At 37.9% G+C, this 23,977-nt stretch overlaps 1 protein-coding gene across 5 annotated transcripts in view; it reads right to left on the minus strand.

The window, feature by feature from the left end:
- Nucleotides 1–2,028: 2,028 nt before the first annotated feature.
- LOC126240979 (zinc finger MIZ domain-containing protein 1) overlaps nt 2,029–23,977 on the minus strand; it is a 148,322-nt gene continuing 126,373 nt past the window's right edge. For all 5 annotated transcript variants that reach the window (XM_049947970.1, XM_049947971.1, XM_049947967.1 and 2 more), the window contains 8 exons: nt 23,502–23,712; nt 17,216–17,410; nt 14,568–14,710; nt 13,002–13,143; nt 11,973–12,108; nt 11,105–11,352; nt 10,000–10,296; nt 2,029–4,771 (listed from right to left, as the gene is read on the minus strand). In XM_049947970.1, coding sequence (XP_049803927.1) covers nt 4,607–4,771; nt 10,000–10,296; nt 11,105–11,352; nt 11,973–12,108; nt 13,002–13,143; nt 14,568–14,710; nt 17,216–17,410; nt 23,502–23,712 — 1,537 coding nt within the window. In that variant the 3' untranslated portion in view covers nt 2,029–4,606. The remainder of the gene's footprint in view (nt 4,772–9,999; nt 10,297–11,104; nt 11,353–11,972; nt 12,109–13,001; nt 13,144–14,567; nt 14,711–17,215; nt 17,411–23,501; nt 23,713–23,977) is intronic.

Genomic DNA, 23,977 nt, shown 5'->3' on the forward strand with positions numbered 1-23,977 from the left:
TCCAAAAGCCCAACGTCTAATCCCATATCAGTTTTATCCAATCCTCAGTTCAATGAATTATCTTCCTGGGCAACTCCTGGATGGCAATGTTACCTACGTTAATCCACATTTTGCAACATCTTTCGAGAATTGTCATCTGTCCTTTATCTCCAAATACTTCTATCTACTCCTTGCCCTGCACATCTTTATGACATTGTCATCTCAGAGATGTGCATATGAATATGTGCTTTCTTTCCCACTGTGGAATTTCATTATCATAATTAACTAATAATAACCTCTTGAACAGACATGGATTCCGTACTAAGAGTTTTCATCGACAATGTTCTCATTCAATATGTCATATGTGATGTGATACAGAAGACATAAGAATGTTGTGTAACATTTCATTAATAATAAATTTTAATAACTGAAATTTTGGGGCAAACTCTCAAGTTCAAAATATGTACTACCTTCCCACCTCTAAACTCATGTTATATAACTACAGACACAGCATGTCAAATGAATTCTCCATTTCCTCCAACTTCCTGCATTTCTCCATTTTCTCCAACTTCCTGCATGACAAGTATTTATCTTCCAAAATGTGACTTAGTTGAACATAAGTATCTGCTGGTTTCCCAACAAATAATGAAGATTTTGTGCTACTTCACATCCGTTAGAGCTTTTTCACACTGATTGTAATTTATGACTGCACAAAACACTTCCACTATTGGTGTCAGCAAAGTGGCATCTGCCAGTTTAAATATCGTGTCTACATTAATAATAGCATACATCAGAATGCAATTCAGTTATTAGTGCTTGTAGTGCAGTTTCACTGCTATCAGCAATTCTTATTATCTTCCAATATCAACAACAAATATCACAGTATTGTTGCTAATGGAATAAACATTACACATTAAGGTGCAATATAGAGCACTTTCCAAAAAATTACATAATTATGTTTAAGTTAATGACTGAAATGCATTTATCAACTACAAGAGGAAGAGAAACTACACTGAGGCCAAAAGTTTATGGATATCCATTGCTGTTAAAAAAAAAAAGGAGGGGGGGGGGGGAGAGGGACTGATATGGTGGGCATTCTGTGCTAATACTATCATCAGGGAATTCAGTTTGGCACACCAAAGGCGTAACTTATTTTTATTCTTTCTGAAACATAGTGAATAAAGGTGTAAGGTTCATGGGAGACTTTATCTGGTACACAATCGACAATTAAACTCACAAAAAAAGTTTTGATGAGGTTCAGGTTGAGGCTTTAAATGAGCCAATCCAGTAAATTCATCCAACTTTCTCTTCTGTATGCCTATGCAGTGAGACTTGTTTTGTTAACAATAGCATCTCACACACGTTTGACAAGAGAACACAGCCCCAGATCACTGCACTACCACTACTGAATTGTCGTTACAAAAATCTCAGTCAAATGCTAATCGCCAGGCATCTGCCAGGTTCACACACGTTAATCAGTGTCACATGATACACAATGACTTAAAGATCCTGGAAACCTCATATTCATCCATGGATCAGGGGCAGTATTATTTCAACCAATTATGTGGTGGTTATTTCATTCTTGTGACTAGTGGTTTCTAGTCATTAGTGATCTACAAAAAGGGTCTTCTTGTCTTTTCCTCTGACCTGTAGGGAAGGTCCTCTGCAACAGACTGCAAAGATGTTGTACAGTTGTTTCCCATAGTACTGCTACAGTTCAGCAGTGCAGGTAGATTTCATTGACCTCTATCAGTTACTATTTTTGGTTTAGTATTTCCTTTTCTTTGCCATAACTGTCAGTCTTGTCCCCCCTCCCACCCCCAATTATGATGCTCTCTTCAGACTCTCATTGATTTACTCTAACAGAGAATATGTTTATACTTTTGACACTCAGTGTCTGCACTTGGGTAACTTTGACTGCACGCTGGCCATCACAAACAGCATGTTCAATGGAGTATCCCTAGACTTTTGACCACACAGTGTATGTGGGGCACAGTAGACAGAATTATACAGTCTTAAAGGAGAAAGGAAATTTAAATAAGACAACAGTTCATCTGTGTAATAATACATTTTTTGCAGAGATACATCTACACTGGAAACTATGTACAATACTGAAGTTAAACATGACTTCACTGTGCATATGGCACAGCGTACAAAGGAAGACCTACCTACAACTAGCTGGCGTTGTTTCGAGCCGCTAAACGGCAGTACAGTGAAATGCTACACCTATACTCTCAAGCCCGAAGCTGGCAACAACACAACTGCTTGGTCCAAATACAATTCTTCATGTGAAGCAGTTAAAAAATATGAGTTCCACAGGTGCAAGAGATTGAGTGCAGGAGTGAGAAAAAACTATTCTGGAGGGGGATTTTTATGTACCACGTGCTGGGAAAAAGTTTCTGTTCTTTACTTTCTTTTACCAAAATTTTGAGTATCTTTCTCACAATACACATTTTAAAGTATTTGAGAAACAAGAATATTTCATATGTTTTTAATATTGCCAAATTCTAGTGGTCCATCTGAAATTCAACATTTGATATGTGCATTAATTAATACAAAAAATAAATAAAAATGTTGCTTTGGAAAGAAGAAAATCTGAACAGGAAAAAAATTTTTCATTTGTGAATACCTATCCCCATTATTGATTGTTTTAACAATGATACAGTTTGAAATCTTCCTGTTTTAAAAAAGCTGTGCACTACTTAGGGGAATTCTATCTTCTAAGGACTTGATTTTTGCAAATGTGACAGCCAGACTAAGACAATCTGGTTTATGAATGATCTGACTTTTGCATTCCCGTGAAAGTCAGAGATGAGTCTGCCTCAACATGAATGCAAATAATTTTGTGAAAAGAAGAAAGGAAGAAGGAAACAATGGCGTGGCACTTAAATAGTGAACTTAAAAATTTTAAGAAGACTATCAGAGGTCAGTATCTTAGTAGTTTGTTATTAAACATAAGTCTTCACATTCCTCTGATATTTTATCACTGTCACAATTTTTCTAAATAGAATACCAATTTATTGCCATCGTCAGTTATGAAGTACATAAAATGACAGCTTCAAAGGAACATATATGCTTGGTGGTATTTGTATACTTTTCTTCTCAGATACTTCTCAATGTAAAATGAAGACAAAAAGAAAAAAATGGGAGGGGAAAATTGATAATTGTGTTTCGTCATCCTTATAAACGATCATCTAATCCCTACAAAGCAAGTTTTTTGAATTGCATGAGAAATTTATATATTGGCAGTATGGTCTTCTAGCAGGTTTCTTATTTAACTCCTTTTAGTTTATTCAAAAATGTTAAGGTCCTTAGATGACAGAAAACATTTTTTCCATAGCAACATACTTTCCTTTTTGCCACTCTCGCTTATATTTTCTCTTTACACAAGTTTCAGAAGAAAGCTTTCAATCATATTACATTCACATTTTAAGTACAAAATAATTTGGCATTCTCAATAACAACATTTTAAAAAGAAGACAGGAAAAGCAAGAATTCTCTCAGTCCACAAACTGGAGCTGCTCAAATAGGAACTGCTTCTGAAACTTGTGCATCACACAGCAGCACATCATTTCCCACACAATTACACAAAATAGTTCCTAAAACAATCTTCATTACATAGTGTCAACTCACATCAGCTTGTTTTTATTTTGCTGCCACAACTGCTTTGTCAAAAAGTTTCCATTTTAACCATAGCTATTAAATATTTACTTTGACATTGTCTTTAATATCTTGTTTTAAAAGTTTTCTGTACTTGTTATACTGCTCATCTACAATTACAATTTTTGTGCTTCTCACAATTAATACTTTAAGGGAAGCTGTACACTAAGAATGCAATATGCAGTCATTCGAGATTTGTCACAGGATACATTTACACACGAAAATGTTTCACGTACACATCCTCACACACTTGGTTCTTGTTTTGGGTAAAATATTTCACTCTCTCCTTGTGTGTTCATATTTTAAAACCATCACACACAAATAATTAACTCACAAATTAAAGGGGCATTACGAGTCACCTGCCACAGCATGGCCACAATGGTCCATGGCTGCCTGAACTAAACTGCTGTAGCAAAATACAGTAAACGAGGAAACACAGTAATTGAAAATCATATTTATGTATGAACAATCAGAACAATTAAAAGGTCATATTATGCAGAAATATGTTCGTAACATCCCTGCACATAACCAGGGGATGTCAGGAAAGCATAAAACTAATGCAACCACTAAACACAAATAATCTTATTTCCAAAAGAGCTGAAACTAAATTTTAAAAAAGGAAAAGACAGAAATAGAGAGAGACATATTACATCATTTCTTACAAAATTTCTCATATTTACAGTAAACCCACAATTTTTCTCGGGTTTAAGAGTTCTTGTTAGAATATTATTTGCTTTCTTGAAGTATTTTAATACACTTCTCATCACTATTTTAGGTCCAGTGCTGTGGCAGGCCAGCCCAGAAATTTTAATTATCAAGGTTCACTGAACTGAAACACTATCTGCTAGACTGGCCAACAATCAATCTACTTCAAATTCACCTTCAGTACATTCGATTATGTACAATAAATTACACAATATCACACATTTGCACACGTACAGCAAACACAGCACACTTTGTTGCATGTTCATTCAAACAAAGCAAGAATATCGTCACTTGTGGTGGCACCACCAGGAGTTCCACCGCCAGCTCCACCATTGCTGCTCGCACCACTCGATGGCGGAGTTGCCAGGTCCGGCGGTTCCAGGTACGACAACAGCTCTATAGGATCCACACCGTTGTCAGGAAGCAACTGAGGGAAGAACAATCCAAATATAGAAATATATTTATAAACCAACATAGATACATATATCAATATGGTGGAAAGCAAAGTTGGTACTCACCATATAGTGGAGGTGCTGAGTTGCAGATAGGCACAACAAAAAGACTGTTACAAATATAGCTTTCAGCCAGTAAGGCCTTCGTCAAAATTAGGTTACAAACACACATGTACACACACACACACACACACAAACACAACCCACACACACAAATGACTGCAGTCTCAGGCAACTGGGGCCTCAGTTGCCTAAGACTGCAGTCGTGTGTGTGTGTGTTACTTTTGCATGAGTACATATGTGTGTGTTTGTCATCTAATTTTGACGAAGACCTTACTGGCTGAAAGCTGTATTTGTGACAGTCTTTTTGTTGTGCCTATCTACGACTCAACATCTCCACTATACAATGAGTAGCAACTTTCCTTTTCACAACACTGTTACATTCCATCGTGGATTTTCCATTGTTTGGTAGATACATATATTTCATACATGAAAAATATAATACACCAATATTTACAATATTATGAAAAGGATAGATTGCTACTCACCATAAAGATGACACACTGAGTTGCAGACAGGCACAAAGAAAAGGCTGTTACCTATTGAGCTTTCGTCCAAAGACTTCTTCAGAAAAGAAAAAAAAACACGCACATTCATACAAGCAAGCATACCTCATACACACATGAAAGCTATCTTTGGCTGCTGGCAGCCAGATGTAGTGATTATGTGTGCATGAAGTGTGCTTGCTTAGTGAATGTGTGTGAACTTTCTTTTCTGAAGAAGGCTTTTGCCAAAAGATAAGTGTGTAAAAGCCTTTTCATTGTGTGTGCCTGCAACTCAATGTGTCATCTTTGGGGTGAACAGCAATCTATCTTTGTATAATATTGCTGATATTCCAACCTGGAATTTCCATTGTTCATTAATCCAATAATTTAGACTTTCTGCTTTTTCTAATAACAATTACAGAAAAAAACTGTTCATGAAAATTTTATGTCTAGAATACAAACACTGATGAGCCAAAAAATTATTCTAGACTCAATACAAAATCCACTGACATAAGCAGTTTGACAAAGGGCAGATTGTTGCTGCCCACCACCTGGGAATGGTGGACGGTGAAACCATGAGTAGGTGACAAGGTATCGGACATCCACACCTCATCACAGAATGAGGTGGTTCGAGGCTTGCCCACTCTGTAAAGCAGCATAGGGTGCGATCTGTAGCAGATATGACGACAGGGTGCAGTGCTGGTGCAGGAACAAGGATTCAGAGCACGCTGTTCAGCACACATTGTTGAACATGGGGCAGACAATCTCTATGTTTCTATGCTGACCCAAGGACATCTTCAGTTACGATAGCAATGAGCACAGGATCATCAAGACTGAACTGTAAACCATTGGAAACAGGTCACCTGGTTGGATGAATCATGTTTGTTATTACACTAGGTCAATGGTTATGTCTGGATACACAGTCGTTCGGGCAACGGATGCTCAAAATATACACTACATGACAGACGCAGGCCAGTAGAGACAATATTGTGCTATGGGGGCATTCACCTGGGCTTTTTTGCAACCTATGGTAGTAATGTAGGCACCATGATGGCTGTCAACTGCATGAACATTACTGCAGACACGTACACCCCTTCATGAACGACATCTTCCCTTACGTCAATGGCTTTTTCCAGCAGCATAACTGTCGGTTTCGCAGGGACAGAACCGTCTTACAATGGCTTGAAGAGTCAACTCACATTGCTGTCTTGGCTTGCCTGATCCGAACCTGACAGAACACATCTACGACACCATTAGACATCAGCTTCACACTCATAAATCACCAACCTGAAACCTATGGGAAATATGTGCATGTGCCACATACTTCTGGAAATCTAACCAAGGTCTTGTCAAATCCAAGCCATACACAATAATTATTGTATTGCATTCCAAAGTAGACCAAGATGCTATTAACATGTTGAGTGTTGTGTGGCCACCACTGGCCACAGCAGTCGTATGCGTGACGCCATTTGCCTGGCCTGGCGGTGAAGCATCATTACACTTGAGGCAGTCAACACATGTTAACCAGATGGTCATAATTTCCTGTCTCATTAATGTATAATTAGAGGTACATATGGAAAACAGAAATGCTGTCCACATCTACAAGTTTTTTACAGCATGGGCAGGTACTGAAATTTTGGAAATCACTTTTATGCATTTGGCACACTGTAGCTCTGACAGTAGGCTTGCCCATGGCCTGAATTTGCGTGTGCTGAAATGGAACCCCATAAGTTACATTCCATTGACTAAAGATGTAGAGGCTGATCACAGCCACATTTTAATTCAACACAGCCTGTCACATTCTTGATATGTTCCATAAGCTACGATTTCCTGACAAAATTACTGCAACCAATTATCAACAAAAAATTATGGACATTCTGAGGTGTTATATTTTGCATTTAAGAAATGTAAATTCTGAACTGCAGAAATTGCAACATGTTCCAAACGATAAAACAAGAAAGTCGCAGAATGGGAAGTTAGAGAGTTATGAGAAGTGAAAGGAAATGCCAAACAAGTGTCAACCTTAGAAAATGAAATTAAATATAAAAAAACAGGTACAGCGTCCTGTGGACAAGTAGTGATGATTGTGGTGATTGTGGGAAGGATAATGAACTTTGTGAACAGCATGTGAATAGAAAAACAGAATGGTCCATTAAATAAGAATACAACAGAAACTGATCTCCAGTGACTAAAAGTAGTGGACAGAGAAAGGAAAGAGGAGGAAATGAGAAGAGAAAGGGGGCAGCAGCAGATGGACAGAGAGAGAGGGGCAAGAGGAGATGACCTCAAAGTGGGAGGTGGAAGTGGTCGACAGAGAGAAGGGGCACAAAGAAGTGGACAGATAGGGGGGAGTTGGGGGGAAGGAGGAGATGGACTAATAGAATTGAAATAAGTACAGATCAATGCAATGCCAGGTGCTTGCAAGTTAAGAATAAATACCTCACTGTATATGCACTACTACCCAAGAAGTACAACTATTACAGACAAAGAACCAAATTAAAGGTAAAAGATAACAGTTCATGTATCAGTGGCTCAGTGTGGTACAACAAATTGCCAGAATCCATAGCAGCAAATACCGAGGATCCATTTGAAACAAAAACTAAAATCTTTCCTGTAAATAAATATCTGTACTCACTGAAATACTTCTAAGTTTTATATATTATATATGAAACACTGTAGATGAATATTTTCCTTCTGTGGATATTGTTACGTATTTCATATGATTTTGGCCAGAGTGGTTGGAGACAGTGGCCACATATGTGTGAGGTGTGCTGTCTTTTGTGAATGTGCGTGGATATGTGTGTGTGTGTGTGTGTGTGTGTGTGTGTGTGTGTGTGTGTGTGTGATAGAGAGAGAGAGAGAGAGAGAGAGAGAGAGAGAGAGAGAGAGAGATTTCTTTTCTGAAGAAGGCTCTGGCCAAAAGCTAAATGTCTAACCATCTTTTGGTTATGCCTGTCTGCAACTCAACATGTCGTCTTTACAGTGAGTAGCAATCTATCCTTTTTATAATATTGTTGAAAAACCTATCTGGACTTTGTTACGTATTAAACCTTTGTATACAAATATGATATGTACTACAATTTTGTAAACAATATGATTTTTACCAAAGTCATCATGTGATGACTACAAGCATACAGAAAAGTAAATAAATGTTAATTTTTCTGTGGAACATTTCTGCAACACTAAGAAGTCATTACCAGTTGTCACCACATATTGTATGCTGTTTGTGATGTAATTAATTTATCAAATGTACATTAATTCCCCATAATATTAAATCATGTTTTGCTACATTTCTCAATTTACTATGTGCTGCAGTGTGTAACTGTACACGTATTTAATTCAAAAGTTGAGAGGTTCACTAATTTTATAGCAAATATTATTTCTGCTGTATATGGAACATACATTCCCATAACCCTCCTGGCCTCAACCTTCAGTAGTCACTGACCTCACCCATCCAGCCCCCTCCCTGTTCTCATTCCAGCACTACATAGCCGTCATTTCACCGCCACACCCGGACTTTTAATTTATTTTTATTTCTCTCCTTTCCACTACTTACCCCTCCCCCCTCTGCACCTTCTCTCCTATCCTCTGTCTAAACTGCAACACGATGCTGTCCGCCACTCCCACCATACTATCCCTCCCCATCTCCATTCCAGCCTCTTCCTTACCCCCACCCAGTCCCCACTCCCATCATGCATTGGTGCTGCTGCTCGCAGTGTGGTTTCAGTTCTCTGAGACTGTAGATGTGTGTGCAAGTTGCGTTTGCACGAGTGTGTGTGTGTGTGTGTGTGTGTGTGTGTGTGTGTGTGTGTGTGTGTGGTGTGTGTGTGTGTACTGCTGACAAAGGCCTTAATGGCCGAAAGCTATAATTGTGTGAATCTTTTTGTTGTGCCTATCGCGACTCAGCATCTCCGCTATATGGTGAGTAGCAACTTTCCTTCTCAGAAATAAATAGGTTTTACACAAGAAATAATTACAGAGCTAACTGTTGACTTGTGAGATATACTGTCATTTGAAACATTTTGTTTACTCATTTTATTCTGTGCCTTAATATCAAGACTACAGTACTACAAATAGTTTTCTTGAGCACTCCCAAATTTAACACACTTCTCAAAAAACAAGGAAGATTATGGTTTCATGTTTTGATGATTACAAGGTCATTAGTGACACAACACAAGCTTGGATTGTTAAATGAAACTGGCGATGTCCTTTTCAAACGAATCAACCCAACACTTGCCTTAAATAATTTGGGGAAACTTAAATTTGTGTAGCCAGACAGGGACTTCAACTGCCATCCATATAAAAGGGAATTCAGTCTCACCACTACTCTCATCACTTGGTACATTTCCACATAATATGAAAAGCTGGGTTGTAGTTCAATTTCAGAACTTCCCCCCCCCCATCTTATATCATACCTGAGATTTCCTTTCTTCCAATGACTGGAACTGTGTCCTCATAATCTATTTCATGTCTCCAACTTGTGAGTACACAACGTTTACATGATTTGCTTGCCTGTGTTCCATTTCCTGAATGCTTTGTCTAAGGTATTTCTCAGAGATACTTTTTCTTAAATAAATATCCAACTCATTTTACCTCAACACAATATGCCACATTTCACCTCATCTAAAGATGATTCAAGAACACTTAGTTTCACTTACATTCAAAGCCTCTTGGCCTTGTCCTTCACCATCTATGACAGCAGCTGGATCAAAGTTGAGGTCAGATGGTATGTCTGCTGCAGACGGTGCAGCCGAAGACGCCGATGTCGTGTCAGCTGTTCCCGGTACAGCACCCGCACTCGCACTCACAGTTGCCGACGTCACTGATGTCGCAGTTCCCGACCCTGAGGTTGCTCCCGAAGTGTCAGCTGGTGGTACACTGGGCGGTCCCGAGTTTCCACCACCTGCACCTCCTGGGGTATGTGGCGTGTGAGGAGTATGTGGCGTATGTGGCATCTGTAACAGGATTACTTAATAATGCTAAATGGGTCTCACTTTAGTAATATTAAATATCTTTGAAGAAAATGATACACTACTATTTCACTTTCTTTTTATTTGTTTTTTAGTACTATTGTCTGTTCTGTTTATAAAAAGGTCATTCAGATGATTTTGTCTTCCTGCCCTGTCCTATTGTTCTGTTGTTCTAGTTCTGTCTCTATTATTGCCATAAGCTAAGAAGAGAAACAATTAGGACATCTCTCCAGTTATTAGTCTTTTAAAAGTGTGACTGGTATCTCACTGGGTATGAGTTCCAGAGTGTGACTAATACTTTGACCGGGTACGAGATTCAGAGAGTGACAATACTTTCTAAATGGAGAAATGTATTATCTACCACTGGTGGTGAAGCAATGAAACCAGTGGAAGTTTGTGGTGCTTTCAAATGACCATTGTTTTACTTCTTTTAACAAAAATTTCTTAACTTTACGGATACGAAACACAATTTACCCACATGTGTAAAACCAGAGTTGCGAGTGGTGCTTTGTTCGATATACTGAATTATGATCTGTTATGCCTCTATAATGTCAAATACATTGATTAGCTGTAACAGTTCTGATCACATTACTGCTATAAATTTAACTGGTGGTAGCCACGCTAACATTATCATCTCTTCAGTAACAATTTACCTTATTTATCAGGACACTCATACAAACTGTGCATAATTTTTACCACTTTAAACTGTCCCTAGAGCTAAGAAAATTATATCTAAACGATGTCTCAAAAGGATTTCCATTATCACATAGAAAGTAGTTGCCTATCAACGTACCTGTTCACTTAACGTCTTCTCCACAGAGTTAAGTGGGTCTAAGGAGTTGACAGAATCACTGAGGTGAGTCAGAGGTCCTGTCCCGGCAGCATAATCACCCGTTGCCCCCACTCCTGCTCCTGGCACTTGCGTGCCAACAGGCCCATTGCTTCCAAAGTCAAACGGGCTAGGCCGCGCTCCTGCTGTTCCTGGTGTTGTGCCTCCGTACGGAGGAGGGCCACCACCCATCATCGAGCCACTTGCAATACCTAAAGGAAGTTCAAACATCTTAAAGTCTCCATAACACTACAAAAACATAGTAATTTTACTTTAGAAACTATGCTCTCTTAATTTATCGCTATCAGTTTTTGTTTCTGTGGTCAACACATTTTCACAATTATTGTCTACGTATATCTTAACACAATGAAAAAAAGTAAATTTAACATTCAATGTACACAGACAAAATTATGAGAACAAAGCTGAGACACAAAAGGGAATAACACATACCCCCTCCCCGAATTCATAAACTGTACACGCATATGTAATTCACTGCATCTCCACAGAATAAAAATAAACATTTCAAAATTTTTGATTTCTTACTCTGTTAATATTTACTGTTTTCTTTTTCCATTTGCACCACCATTCTCTCTCATTTTTCACATTCAGAATACTGAAAGAACTGATTATGCAGTGCAGAACAGCACAATCAAAACATAACCATTTTTCCAAATCGGCTCAATACTTAAAAATATTTTGTCAATTGCAATTAAAGTACAATCTTTTCCCACAGAATGCAAGCTGAAGTGTCACAATAGCTCTTCTCTTCAACTCTAATTTTTAGTATGAATATAATGTACTAAGCTCACATTAAGTACAACTTTTGACTTACTGTTCATATCTGGAGGAATGTAAGGAGACATCGCATGGTTGACATCCCAACTATTCATAGTTGGTAGTGTCATGCTACCTGGAGACATTGCTTTCCCAAGGCGTTTAGCACCACACGTTTCATTCTCCTCCTCCGTCTGAAAGAAAATGAAAAATAAAAATTTCTCGAACATAATTTCTAATTAAACATGTATCTTATATAAATTGCAGATGGAGAGGGGAGACAGGAAAGGGAAGGGATGGAACTGATGATATCAGCTGCATTAAGATTATGCGGAATCAGCAGCGACAAGTGAAAATGTGTGCCGGACTTGGACTCAAACCCGAGATTGCTTATCATCAGGACACAGTGTTTATCACAAATGCACGGACTCTTGGCTAACTCCCACGCCAACCTAGTGCCACCTATTCACAGTCCCCAACCGTGTCCACTGATTTTAGATTACCACCAGAGGCTAAAAAAAATTGTGTACCCACACGGAAGGTTGTGGATTCATAGCCCGTTGACGCAAATAATAAAAGGAGATGCAAGAACAGACATCACATATTCATATAAACAGCTATCTGCTGGAGTTAAAGACTCATAATTCCTTTGGTGTTATATCTTTTAACAGTTTCTCATTATTCATTTAAAAACAGTACAATTTCTTTTCAACATTACTTACTTCATTTACAATTCTGTCACATAAAAATATAAATGCACATGAGACACACATTTTCATCCAAGTGTGACTGGTTCAACAACTTTCATATACATATGTTTCTTTACAACTCTTTTTTTCAATCCCACAACAGCTACTCAGCTTTAATACAAAGTGCTGGATGGCATAAGGTTAATTCTGATCTGCCCACTCAACTACTATTTACATTCCAGTTTTGGTTTTGGTTGTGCTAAAATCACACTTTTTGAACAATCCAACCTGTTTAATGTCAGCAGTTGACATTTGTCACTGCTGTCCTTTGAAACACAATGTGTAAGACCTGCTAGTTCATTTATGCCTGGTTTTTAATTAACTTGTACCCCACTGACCTTTATTCCTGGTACACTTTTGGCCGGTTTCCAGTTAGCAGCAGAATCAATGGTGACTTCCTCCATGTCACTATTACTGATTGTGTTCAGAATTCCCCACATGTACTGATCCACCTCAAGTCCTTCAAGCTGTGCAGGTTTGCTGTAACACAATACATGGCTCTTTTAGTGTGGCACAATAAATTTTTCCTGCCTCTCTACATCTCATTACATTACACATACCACAAATTAATTAATCATTACTATTTATATAATGCAGACTGTTGGCTTCTTGAAGAATTATTAGATACAAACATTTAAATAGCAGCTGGATCGGATGAGAGTGTTAAGAAGGAAAACGTTCTTGCTAGTGTCTGTAAAGCTCTACAAGGAATTTGTAGCTGAATTATTTCTCTTATTGATGATTATTTACTGGAAGCAGATGTTTGTGCTGAGTGACAAAAAGAACTCAAGTTTGTAACTATCTGTCAGACGTCCAACAAAATGTAATGCAAAACTGCCACCCTATATTGTAAGAGCTTCCTGTTGCAGAATCTATACAAACTTAGATACAATTTGCTTTCTTCAGTATACTTGTACTCTCATGGCAATCAGCATGAATCCATAAACATTGATCATGTAAAACTAATGCTTATGCTACTGACACATAATGCCTTAAAAGCTATGAATTAACTGTGTTTCTTGTTTTAGGTAACACTGCTAACGCATTAACACCCAACTATAAATCAAGGCAATCCTGGAAGTTTTGCAGATCTTGAATTTCCAAAGTTCTTTTAACTGGTACTACCGTCTGATAAATAAAATGTGTTCAGATGGAATTAGTGACTGGGTTGACAATGCAGTATATATTATCCCAGACAGAGTTCAAAGACAGATGTATATATAGCTTCAGATATAAAACACCAGATGGACTAACAACAATATGAAAATGATAAATTGTTACTCATCACATAGAGGAGATGCTGAGTCACAGACTGGCACAATTGTGTCTGTATGCAACTCAACACCTATTCTATTTGTAACTGAAGGTTTGCATCGGGTAACTGCAGTAATGGAGATGGTCACACACAAGAGGTAACAAGGTTCAACAAAGAAGAAAACCATTGATGGTCATAAGTATTGTTTGATTCACACAAGATTGTTATCAACTATTGAAAACTCTGAATAGTAAAACTTCGCATATGTTTCCTTTTCTTGCTCTCCATAGAATCAGCCACATACACTCTATTTTATTTGCTTCCATTTATCATTTTACCAATTATGGCCACAATTTATTTTTAAAAATAGACTCCGGTATTTCAGTACAATTTTTACTATTGTATTTAACATTCTGTGAATTTAAAAAATAAAATTCCTGCTAAATATACTACAATTTAGAAGATGGAGAAATTATTATGACAGTTTACTACAGTGTACTGTATTGTAATATATCACATTACAATTTTTACACTGATCAATTAAAAAATAATAAAATCACCAAGCAGCTAACACATATTACAAATTAAGATGCTTTGCATTTAAACACCAAAAAACGAAATGGATCTTTCGTAGTAAATAATTACTCACTTGCAGACAGGGCATCGCCAAGAACCCCGCTCACAGTTCAACTGTAGGTAAGATTCCAGATCAAAGCACTGGATATGCTTGCAGTCGTGACCGCGGGCGGGTAAGGTGATACGTTTAAAGGTTATGGGGCATTTCAAGGAGACCTGAAATAAAAGTGAACTGTATTAGAACTGAAATGATATACAGTCTTATTCACTCTGTTATTAGTATAGAGATGGAGTTCCACAATAGCTCTACAGGCAAAAGAGCTATCTAAAGAAACTGTTAAATATATCTAAACTGTTAAATATCTAAACTGTTAAATATATATTTTACATTATTTCATACAATACACATTTGAGATGACATCCTCCCACTAGATGTATTCAGTAGTAAATTTAAAATGCATGAATGTGGACTTTACGTCTCATTAAAAGCATGAGGGCTCTTTGAATTTTTCTTGGGAGTAGGATTGGCTAAATTATTATTTTTGTGGATTGTGTACATAGTATAAGTCATTAGATAGTAAAAAATATCTCAGCAAAAGTGACAAGGGGAGCTACACATGCTTAGTACATTACACCTGAAAACCAATGTTATATGCCTTTCTTATTTATTTCAGTTTTTTTCCTCCTTTTTTAATTCTCACAACTATTACTTCATTCTCTGTTACTGTAACAGCTTGTCCTATGATGTCCATATTTTTCAGTTCATTCAGTACCGTTGAGGTCTTGTGCTCTTCACCGGTTTGACTCCAAAATTAAATCGCTTGAAGAGTGTGCACAAAATAACTTGGCCCAAAGTGGCAGAGACAGTGTTTTGTGTGTGTGTGTGTGTGTGTGTGTGTGTGTGTGTGTGTGTGTGTGTGTGTGTGTGTGCACGGGGGGGGGGGGGGGGGGGCAATGATTGTGTTGGGGACTTCATTGTGAAAGAGCACTATAGGGTGGAGCAGTTCGGCAGCTGCGGCCTGCACACAAATTTATGCAAGATATAACTTGTAAACTAATCTAGTGAGTCTATAAATCACTAGATTTCAAGGTTATGTCAGTACAATAAAAAATTCAACAAATATAGACATTTGAAGTCAATAAGTACTACTAAAGTCCTGATGAAAACTGGACAAACAAATAATCCATCAAAGCAAAACAAGATCAAAGTGTACTGCCAGAAGGAAATTCCATAAAACAAAAAGGGTTAACACATACAGCCTAAAAGACAGCGTTGCTTACTATGATACTGACAAAGTAAAACAAAGAACATGTCTCACATGGAAATTATGTTTCAGTTCCCTGATAATAAAATGTTCTTCTCCTTCTACCAAGTCATTCCACAGTAGTGAAGCTTTGGGAATTTCCTGTAGCTGTGCTTCCTCCCAGCTTTATTCTGTTTATTCAGTGACTGGAATAACTATCTATTTCTGTAACTCTCTGAAATATAGTTCTGAATGAGATTTTTGCTTCCTCATTTGCCCCACCTGACAACAATTTAATGGTATTGTAGGACCTAAATAGGAAATAACTTTCCCTGCACCTGCACTTATGATGCACGAAGACTGTGGTATCTATTAAAGAGACAGCAACAAGAAAGCTTGAATTGTGCATGTCGACAGGCTACAGCTGACTGAAGTGGACGCTCCTTCGGAACGACGGGATGGAATCCCCCAGCACTCAAGACGCTATTGTGTTTCTATGCCATTCCCACATGATTTTTGAAAGATTTACATGATACAGATGTTTTAAATCAATGTATTCAACTTGGCAATACTCAGTAACAACAGAGAAGAAGTGCAAGAAGCCCTGGAATATTTAAATGAAGTCTCTGCTAAAAGAGGTTACAGATAGCATACAAGAAAACACAATATATAGAAAGAAAGAACAATAATACACAATTCATGAACACAAAATATGGATTGGTCAACAGAGTGGAAAAATTCAAGAACCTTGGAGGATACATACAAATAGGAGGCTCAAACAAGGCATCCACTACAGAACGAACAGAAAAACTTCAGAAAGCGTACAAACTTACATGGATTCACTACAATAAAAGAAGCATCTCAAGACAAGCGAAACTCAGGCACTACAATACAGTTGGACTACCAGGAGCCCTCTATGCATCAGAAACAACCACATCAGGCATCACAAAGACAGAAAAGATAGAACATAAATCCTTCCAAAAAAAATTTGGAGCAATATATAGAGATGGTGTATGGATGAAGAGGCCAACCAAAGAACTGTCTGAACACACAGACAGACTCACAGACATAATGAGAAAACATTGGTTAACATTCTTTGGGCACATACACAGAATGAGCAACACCAGACTCAGGGGGGGGGGGGGGGGGAAGAGAGAGAGAGAGAGAGAGAGAGAGAGAGAGAGAGACAAGACATGACAAATTCAGAAACAAAATTATGAACATGAAATTTGAAGTAAAATAAAGAAAGAGACCAGGAAAAATATAAACAGAACAAAGGAAATATGAACACAGTCAAAGAATGAAGAGATTCGGGAAGAGAAAAAGAAGAAAACATAAAAAGGGGAAAATTGAATAATCATGTAATATTCAAGTTTAGTTACTGTCTTAAGGGCAAAAATGTACAATAATAATGTATTCCCAGAGATACAGTTTTATATGCTCACATTCTAAAAGCAGCTTTATGAACTGTAAATACCTTCAGTGCTGTCTGCTCAACACCATCACGATCACGGTCTCCTCCTAAACCTCCACCTGCTGAAGCAGTACTGCTGAAATTGCGCTTAATTTTGGATATGCAATGTTCAGCAGTCAGCAATCGTTTTCTCAGGAGACCCTGGAGCACACTGCGCACACTGGGACGATGCACCAATTGCAACACAAACAAGTGAGACTGGAATAAAGAAACATACAAGAAATGTAACTCATGCATGGAGCCATGATACTGTAGGAAACTTAGTTCAAATCAATACTTTGCTGAAATTATAAAATTGCACAGTTATTTTAGAAATTATAAAAATGTACAGCTATTTCTGAAATGATAACATTACACTTTGCAGTAACAGTTGTTGCAATTTCAGGCCATCACTTTAGTATTTAATTAGATTTAATGAAGAAACTAATTTTAAAGCGTTCTAGACAATTTCCTAAAATGGAACAATAATAAATAACATACTGAGAGGGTAAAGCCTTTGGTAAGAATGGTACAGCAATGTCTTCTCAACAAAAAAGCTGAACCAGCTCTTGTGACTTGGGATTGTGTGGGTTTCCATTTTTAATCACATAACATAAATTCTCATAGTTATAGATTACTGACAACAGCTATAGTGTAGTGATCAAGGTTTCCATCTGCATCATCTCTTTTGTGTGCAACCTTCTTGTATGGCAAAATAGTACACAGTAACACATTATTCTTATAAAGTGACAGTTCTGCCCACACGTAAAGCTTCTCTGAAATTGCTTTTCTAACATGATATTTTCCTTCTGTGTTGTGTTATATGTAGATATTTTTCCACAGCATGAGAGGATTGTATTTCGTGTACCAGCCTGGCTCAATATTGCAACATGTGAAATTAAGTAATTCGGGCAGATGATACCTAGCCTTTACAGAAATAGGTTTATAAAATTAATATTTCAACAACATATCATAAGTTCCCCCCCATGAACCATGGACCTTGCCGTTGGTGGGGAGGCTTGCGTGCCTCAGCGATACAGATAGCCGTACCGTAGGTGCAACCGCAACGGAGGGGTATCTGTTGAGAGGCCAGACAAACGTGTGGTTCCTGAAGAGGGGCAGCAGCCTTTTCAGTAGTTGCAGGGGCAACAGTCTGGATGATTGACTGATCTTGCCTTGTAACACTAACTGAAACGGCCTTGCTGTGCTAGTACTGCGAACGGCTGAAAGCAAGGGGAAACTACAGCCGTAATTTTTCCCGAGGGCATGCAGCTTTACTGTATGGTTAAATGATGATGGTGTCCTCTTGGGTAAAATATTCCGGAGGTAAAATAGTCCCCCATTCGGATCTCCGGGCGGGGACTACTCAGGAGGACGTCGTTATCAGGAGAAAGAAAACTGGCGTTCTATGGATCGGAGCGTGGAATGTCAGATCCCTTAATCGGGCAGGTAGGTTAGAAAATTTAAAAAGGGAAATGGATAGGTTAAAGTTAGATATAGTGGGAATTAGTGAAGTTCGGTGGCAGGAGGAACAAGACTTTTGGTCAGGCGAATACAGGGTTATAAATACAAAATCAAAACGGGGGAATGCAGGAGTAGGTTTAATAATGAATAAAAAAATAGGAGTGCAGGTAAGCTACTACAAACAGCATAGTGAACGCATTATTGTGGCCAAGATAGACACGAAGCCCACGCCTACCACAGTAGTAGAAGTTTATATGCCAACTAGCTCTGCAGATGACGAAGAAATTGAAGAAGTGTATGATGAAATAAAAGAAATTATTCAGATAGTGAAGGGAGACGGAAATTTAATAGTCATGGGTGACTGGAATTCGGTAGTAGGAAAAGGAAGAGAAGGAAACGTAGTAGGTGAATATGGATTGGGGGGAAGAAATGAAAGAGGAAGCCGCCTGGTAGAATTTTGCACAGAGCACAACATAATCATAGCTAACACTTGGTTCAAGAATCATAAAAGAAGGTTGTATACATGGAAGAAGCATGGAGATACTGACAGGTTTCAGATAGATTATATAATGGTAAGACAGAGATTTAGGAACCAGGTATTAAATTGTAAGACGTTTCCAGGAGCAGATGTGGACTCTGACCACAATCTATTGGTTATGAACTGTAGATTAAAACTGACGAAACTGCAAAAAGGTGGGAATTTAAGGAGATGGGACCTGGATAAACTGAAAGAACCAGAGGTTGTACAGAGTTTCAAGGAGAGCATAAGGGAACAATTGACAGGAATGGGGGAAAGAAATACAGTAGAAGAAGAATGGGTAGCTTTGAGGGATGAAGTAGTGAAGGCAGCAGAGGATAAAGTAGGTAAAAAGGCGAGGGCTAGTAGAAATCCTTGGGTAACAGAAGAAATATTGAACTTAATTGATCAAAGGAGAAAATATAAAAATGCAGTAAATGAAGCAGGCAAAAAGGAATACAAACGTCTCAAAAATGAGATCGACAGGAAGTGCAAAATGGCTAAGCAGGGATGGCTAGAGGACAAATGTAAGGATGTAGAGGCCTATCTCACTAGGGATAAGATAGATACTGCATACAGGAAAATTAAAGAGACCTTTGGAGAAAAGAGAACCACTTGTATGAATATCAAGAGCTCAGATGGAAACCCAGTTCTAAGCAAAGAAGGGAAAGCAGAAAGGTGGAAGGAGTATATAGAGGGTCTATACAAGGGCAATGTACTTGAGGACAATATTATGGAAATGGAAGAGGATGTAGATGAAGATGAAATGGGAGATACGATACTGCGTGAAGAGTTTGACAGAGCACTGAGAGACCTAAGTCGAAACAAGGTCCCGGGAGTAGACAACATTCCATTAGAACTACTGATGGCCTTGGGAGAGCCAGTCCTGACAAAACTCTACCATCTGGTGAGAAAGATATATGAGACAGGTGAAATACCCTCAGACTTCAAGAAGAATATAATAATTCCAATCCCAAAGAAAGCAGTTGTTGACAGATGTGAAAATTACCGAACTATCAGTTTAATAAGTCATGGCTGCAAAATACTAACACGAATTCTTTTGAGACGAATGGAAAAACTAGTAGAAGCCGACCTCGGGGAAGATCAGTTTGGATTCCGTAGAAATACTGCAACACGTGAGGCAATATTGACCCTACGACTTACCTTAGAAGCTAGATTAAGGAAAGGCAAACCTACGTTTCTAGCATTTGTGGACTTAGAGAAAGCTTTTGACAATGTTGACTGGAATACTCTCTTTCAAATTCTGAAGGTGGCAGGGGTAAAATACAGGGAGCGAAAGGCTATTTACAATTTGTACAGAAACCAGATGGCAGTTATACGAGTCGAGGGACATGAAAGGAAAGCAGTGATTGGGAAGGGAGTGAGACAGGGTTGTAGCCTCTCCCCGATGTTATTCAATCTGTATATTGAGCAAGCAGTGAAGGAAACAAAAGAAAAATTCGGAGTAGGTATTAAAATCCATGGAGAAGAAATAAAGACGTTGAGGTTTGCCGATGACATTGTAATTCTGGCAGAGACAGCAAAGGACTTGGAAGAGCAGTTGAACGGAATGGATAGTGTCTTGAAAGGAGGATATAAGATGAACATCAACAAAAGTAAAACGAGGATAATGGAATGTAGTCGAATTAAGTCGGGTGATGCTGAGGGAATTAGATTACGAAATGAGACACTTAAAGTAGTGAAGGAGTTTTGCTATTTGGGGAGCAAAATAACTGATGATGGTCGAAGTAGAGAGGATATAAAATGTAGACTGGCAATGGCAAGGAAAGCGTTTCTGAAGAAGAGAAATTTGTTAACATCGAGTATAGATTTAAATGTCAGGAAGTCGTTTCTGAAAGTATTTGTATGGAGTGTAGCCATGTATGGAAGTGAAACATGGACGATAAATAGTTTGGACAAGAAGAGAATAGAAGCTTTTGAAATGTGGTGCTACAGAAGAATGCTGAAGATTAGATGGGTAGATCACATAACTAATTAGGAGGAATAGGATTGGGGAGAGGAGAAATTTTTGGCACAACTTGACTAGTAGAAGGGATCGGTTGGTAGGACATGTTCTGAGGCATCAAGGGATCACCAATTTAGTATTGGAGGGCAGCGTGGAGGGTAAAAATCGTAGAGGGAGACCAAGAGATGAATACACTAAGCAGATTCAGCAGGTTGCAGTAGTTACTGGGAGATGAAGCAGCTTGCACAGGATAGAGTAGCATGGGGAGCTGCATCAAACCAGTCTCAGGACTGAAGACCACAACAACAAAAACATAAGTTATTATTCATTTCATAGGGGAGTGTACGTATGTTAACAACTAGCAGTCCTTTATGCCTAAGAGGATGCTTAATTATTCAGTAACGGAGTGACAAACTCAAATCTAATGAAAATATACGGTTTGACAGAGCTTATCAAGCGTCAAACATTTATGGTGTATATATGCAGTCTGAAGTGATGAATGAAAATTTGTACGAAGGCCAGGATTCAAACCTAGGTCTCCTACTAGCAGGCAGATGCACTAACCATTATACCACCCTGGCACATTGACTTTGTACAACTGTACAGACTACCCTAACACACTTCCCTCCCTACCTGGTCTATACAGTCATTCCTCACTGTTGTTGCCAAACATCAACTGTATTGCAGAATGGCACCATCCCTAGGAGGGAGGTACTAAATCGCATTTAATCGTTGTCATAAATATTTGATATTTTAATGCTTTTTGACAAGTACACAAAGGAGATTTCTGGAAGCAAATTAATTACAGTAAGCATTGTTATTCCCCAAGTAACCATTCTTGAAAACGCATTTAAAAAATCTATTCTATGCATAGTGGACCGAAAGTCCTACCTCAAATGCTTCTAAGCAGCCTTAAAGACAGAAATTCAAAAGTATTACTACACTTTGCTGTGCAGTTCTACACTATCTGATCCACAGCTTAAAAAAATGTACACGAACACATTCATTTCCAGTAAAGCCATCAGCTATTTGACCCAAGAAGTAAATAAGTACTTGGACAAAATCAGTAAACATTCGCCTTGGGAGAAGGTCAGAACAACTGCAAACCCTCTTTGGCCATCACGTGACCAGCCAAGAGTGAGCTAGTGGAGCCTGAAATTTTGTTTCCTAGTGAAATACAGCTTTACTTTCAGTGCTCTTTACACCCCAGAAGCAGTGTTACTCCCATTTTTTGGGAGCTAAGTAGAAGGCTTATCATTTGTAGACTAAAAAATATTTATCTTTGGTAGGAAGTTCTGTGGCTTACAAAAGCTTAATATCACCCTTGATATTGTTTTTGACAAAAGGACTCACAGATTAACTAATACATTGAGTATTTATGAATAAATATTGGCCAATAAATTAATCCAGTATTGAAATTTTAGCTATTGTCTCATAATTGTTCCTTGTACATGTTATATTCTGCCATGTTTCTAAATTGTTAATTAGAATTTTTTGAAAGCATATTTTTATTTTCATCAGCAAAAGACTTCCGTAGGCCTATTCAAATTCCTGTTCAAAAGTAAATAAATATGACTACAAAACAGGTTTAGTAATAATTAAAGAATAAACAAGGCTACAAATTTTACATGAAAGCTTATTATTTCTCTATCATTTCTACAATATAAGTAATGAGAAAGGAAATTATGGCAACAGTAATAAATAAAACTTTAACAATTCATTCAAAGTTAATAATAAAAATTGGAAGTAATTGATCTGCTGTCTGCATCCACATAATGTTACTTTATATGCTTGTAACCCTCGAAAACTGGCAACATAACATGAAAGATAGAGCCCCCAACCACAATTTTCACTCTTTGCCACTGAATAATTTCAAAGCCCAAATAGTAGTATGATCCTCAATTACAGCACGAATTTTGAGCAGAGCTTCAAAAAATTAGAACCAGTAGGAGAATACTGGCAATTTTTTGCTGTATTCATCCCCTCGTTATTTTTCCAGAAAAGCAGTGATCAGACTAAGTTTTCTTTGAACTAACTGTTTTGCTTGAAATTTTGATTCTACATGTCTTCAAAAGTATAGTGTAAACGTCCATGGAAGTCTTAGAATTTTTCAGTCTTTGATCGACGTCCTTGTTTATTACTGGAAAAACCAGCAACACAAAACTGAAAATGAGTTATTTTGATCAGTTTTTACAGTCAGGTTAAATTGGCAATGAAAAAAAAAGAATGGTAAACAGAAAACCAGTTTGTCCCTACTTAGAAATGTTCTTCAGTTCATCCTTTAACTAACTTAAAAATTACATTAGCACCCCTCCATTTTAAATAAACATGGTAATTAACTTTTGAGCCAGAAAAATACTTACACAGCAACAGGCAGAGACAGTGATTTGTATTGTGTTCCTTCCTGGCTGGCAAACTTCTTTTAGGTAAAGTGGCTTGTGCGAGGTTTTATTTTCCCCACGGTCGATGCTCAGTGGGGTTGCATTCACTGAAACCTGCACACTTGCAGGCCAATTGGTATTCATTTGTCTATCTTCATGGTGGAAGCACTTGAGCTGCAACTCCAAATCTGACCTGTACAATAAAAAAAATGAATGTAAGAACACTAAACTGATTTTAGCTTGCTGTAAATATTACGTAGAAATTTAGCCACTGAGTCAGAATTTTGAATGAATAAATTTGGTAAGAAATGGTATCATCTCTTACAGTGGTACCATAATATTACCAGCAAACTTGAATGTACAAAACATTTTATAAAACTTGTAAATATTTTCCATGTTCTTGCTTTTTGTATGTTAGAGAGTGAGGCTAAAATTTCTTTGCCTGGCAGTGAAAAACT

This window comes from Schistocerca nitens, chromosome 1 (genome assembly GCF_023898315.1).
Source record: "Schistocerca nitens isolate TAMUIC-IGC-003100 chromosome 1, iqSchNite1.1, whole genome shotgun sequence".
Classification (NCBI taxonomy): domain Eukaryota; kingdom Metazoa; phylum Arthropoda; class Insecta; order Orthoptera; family Acrididae; genus Schistocerca; species Schistocerca nitens.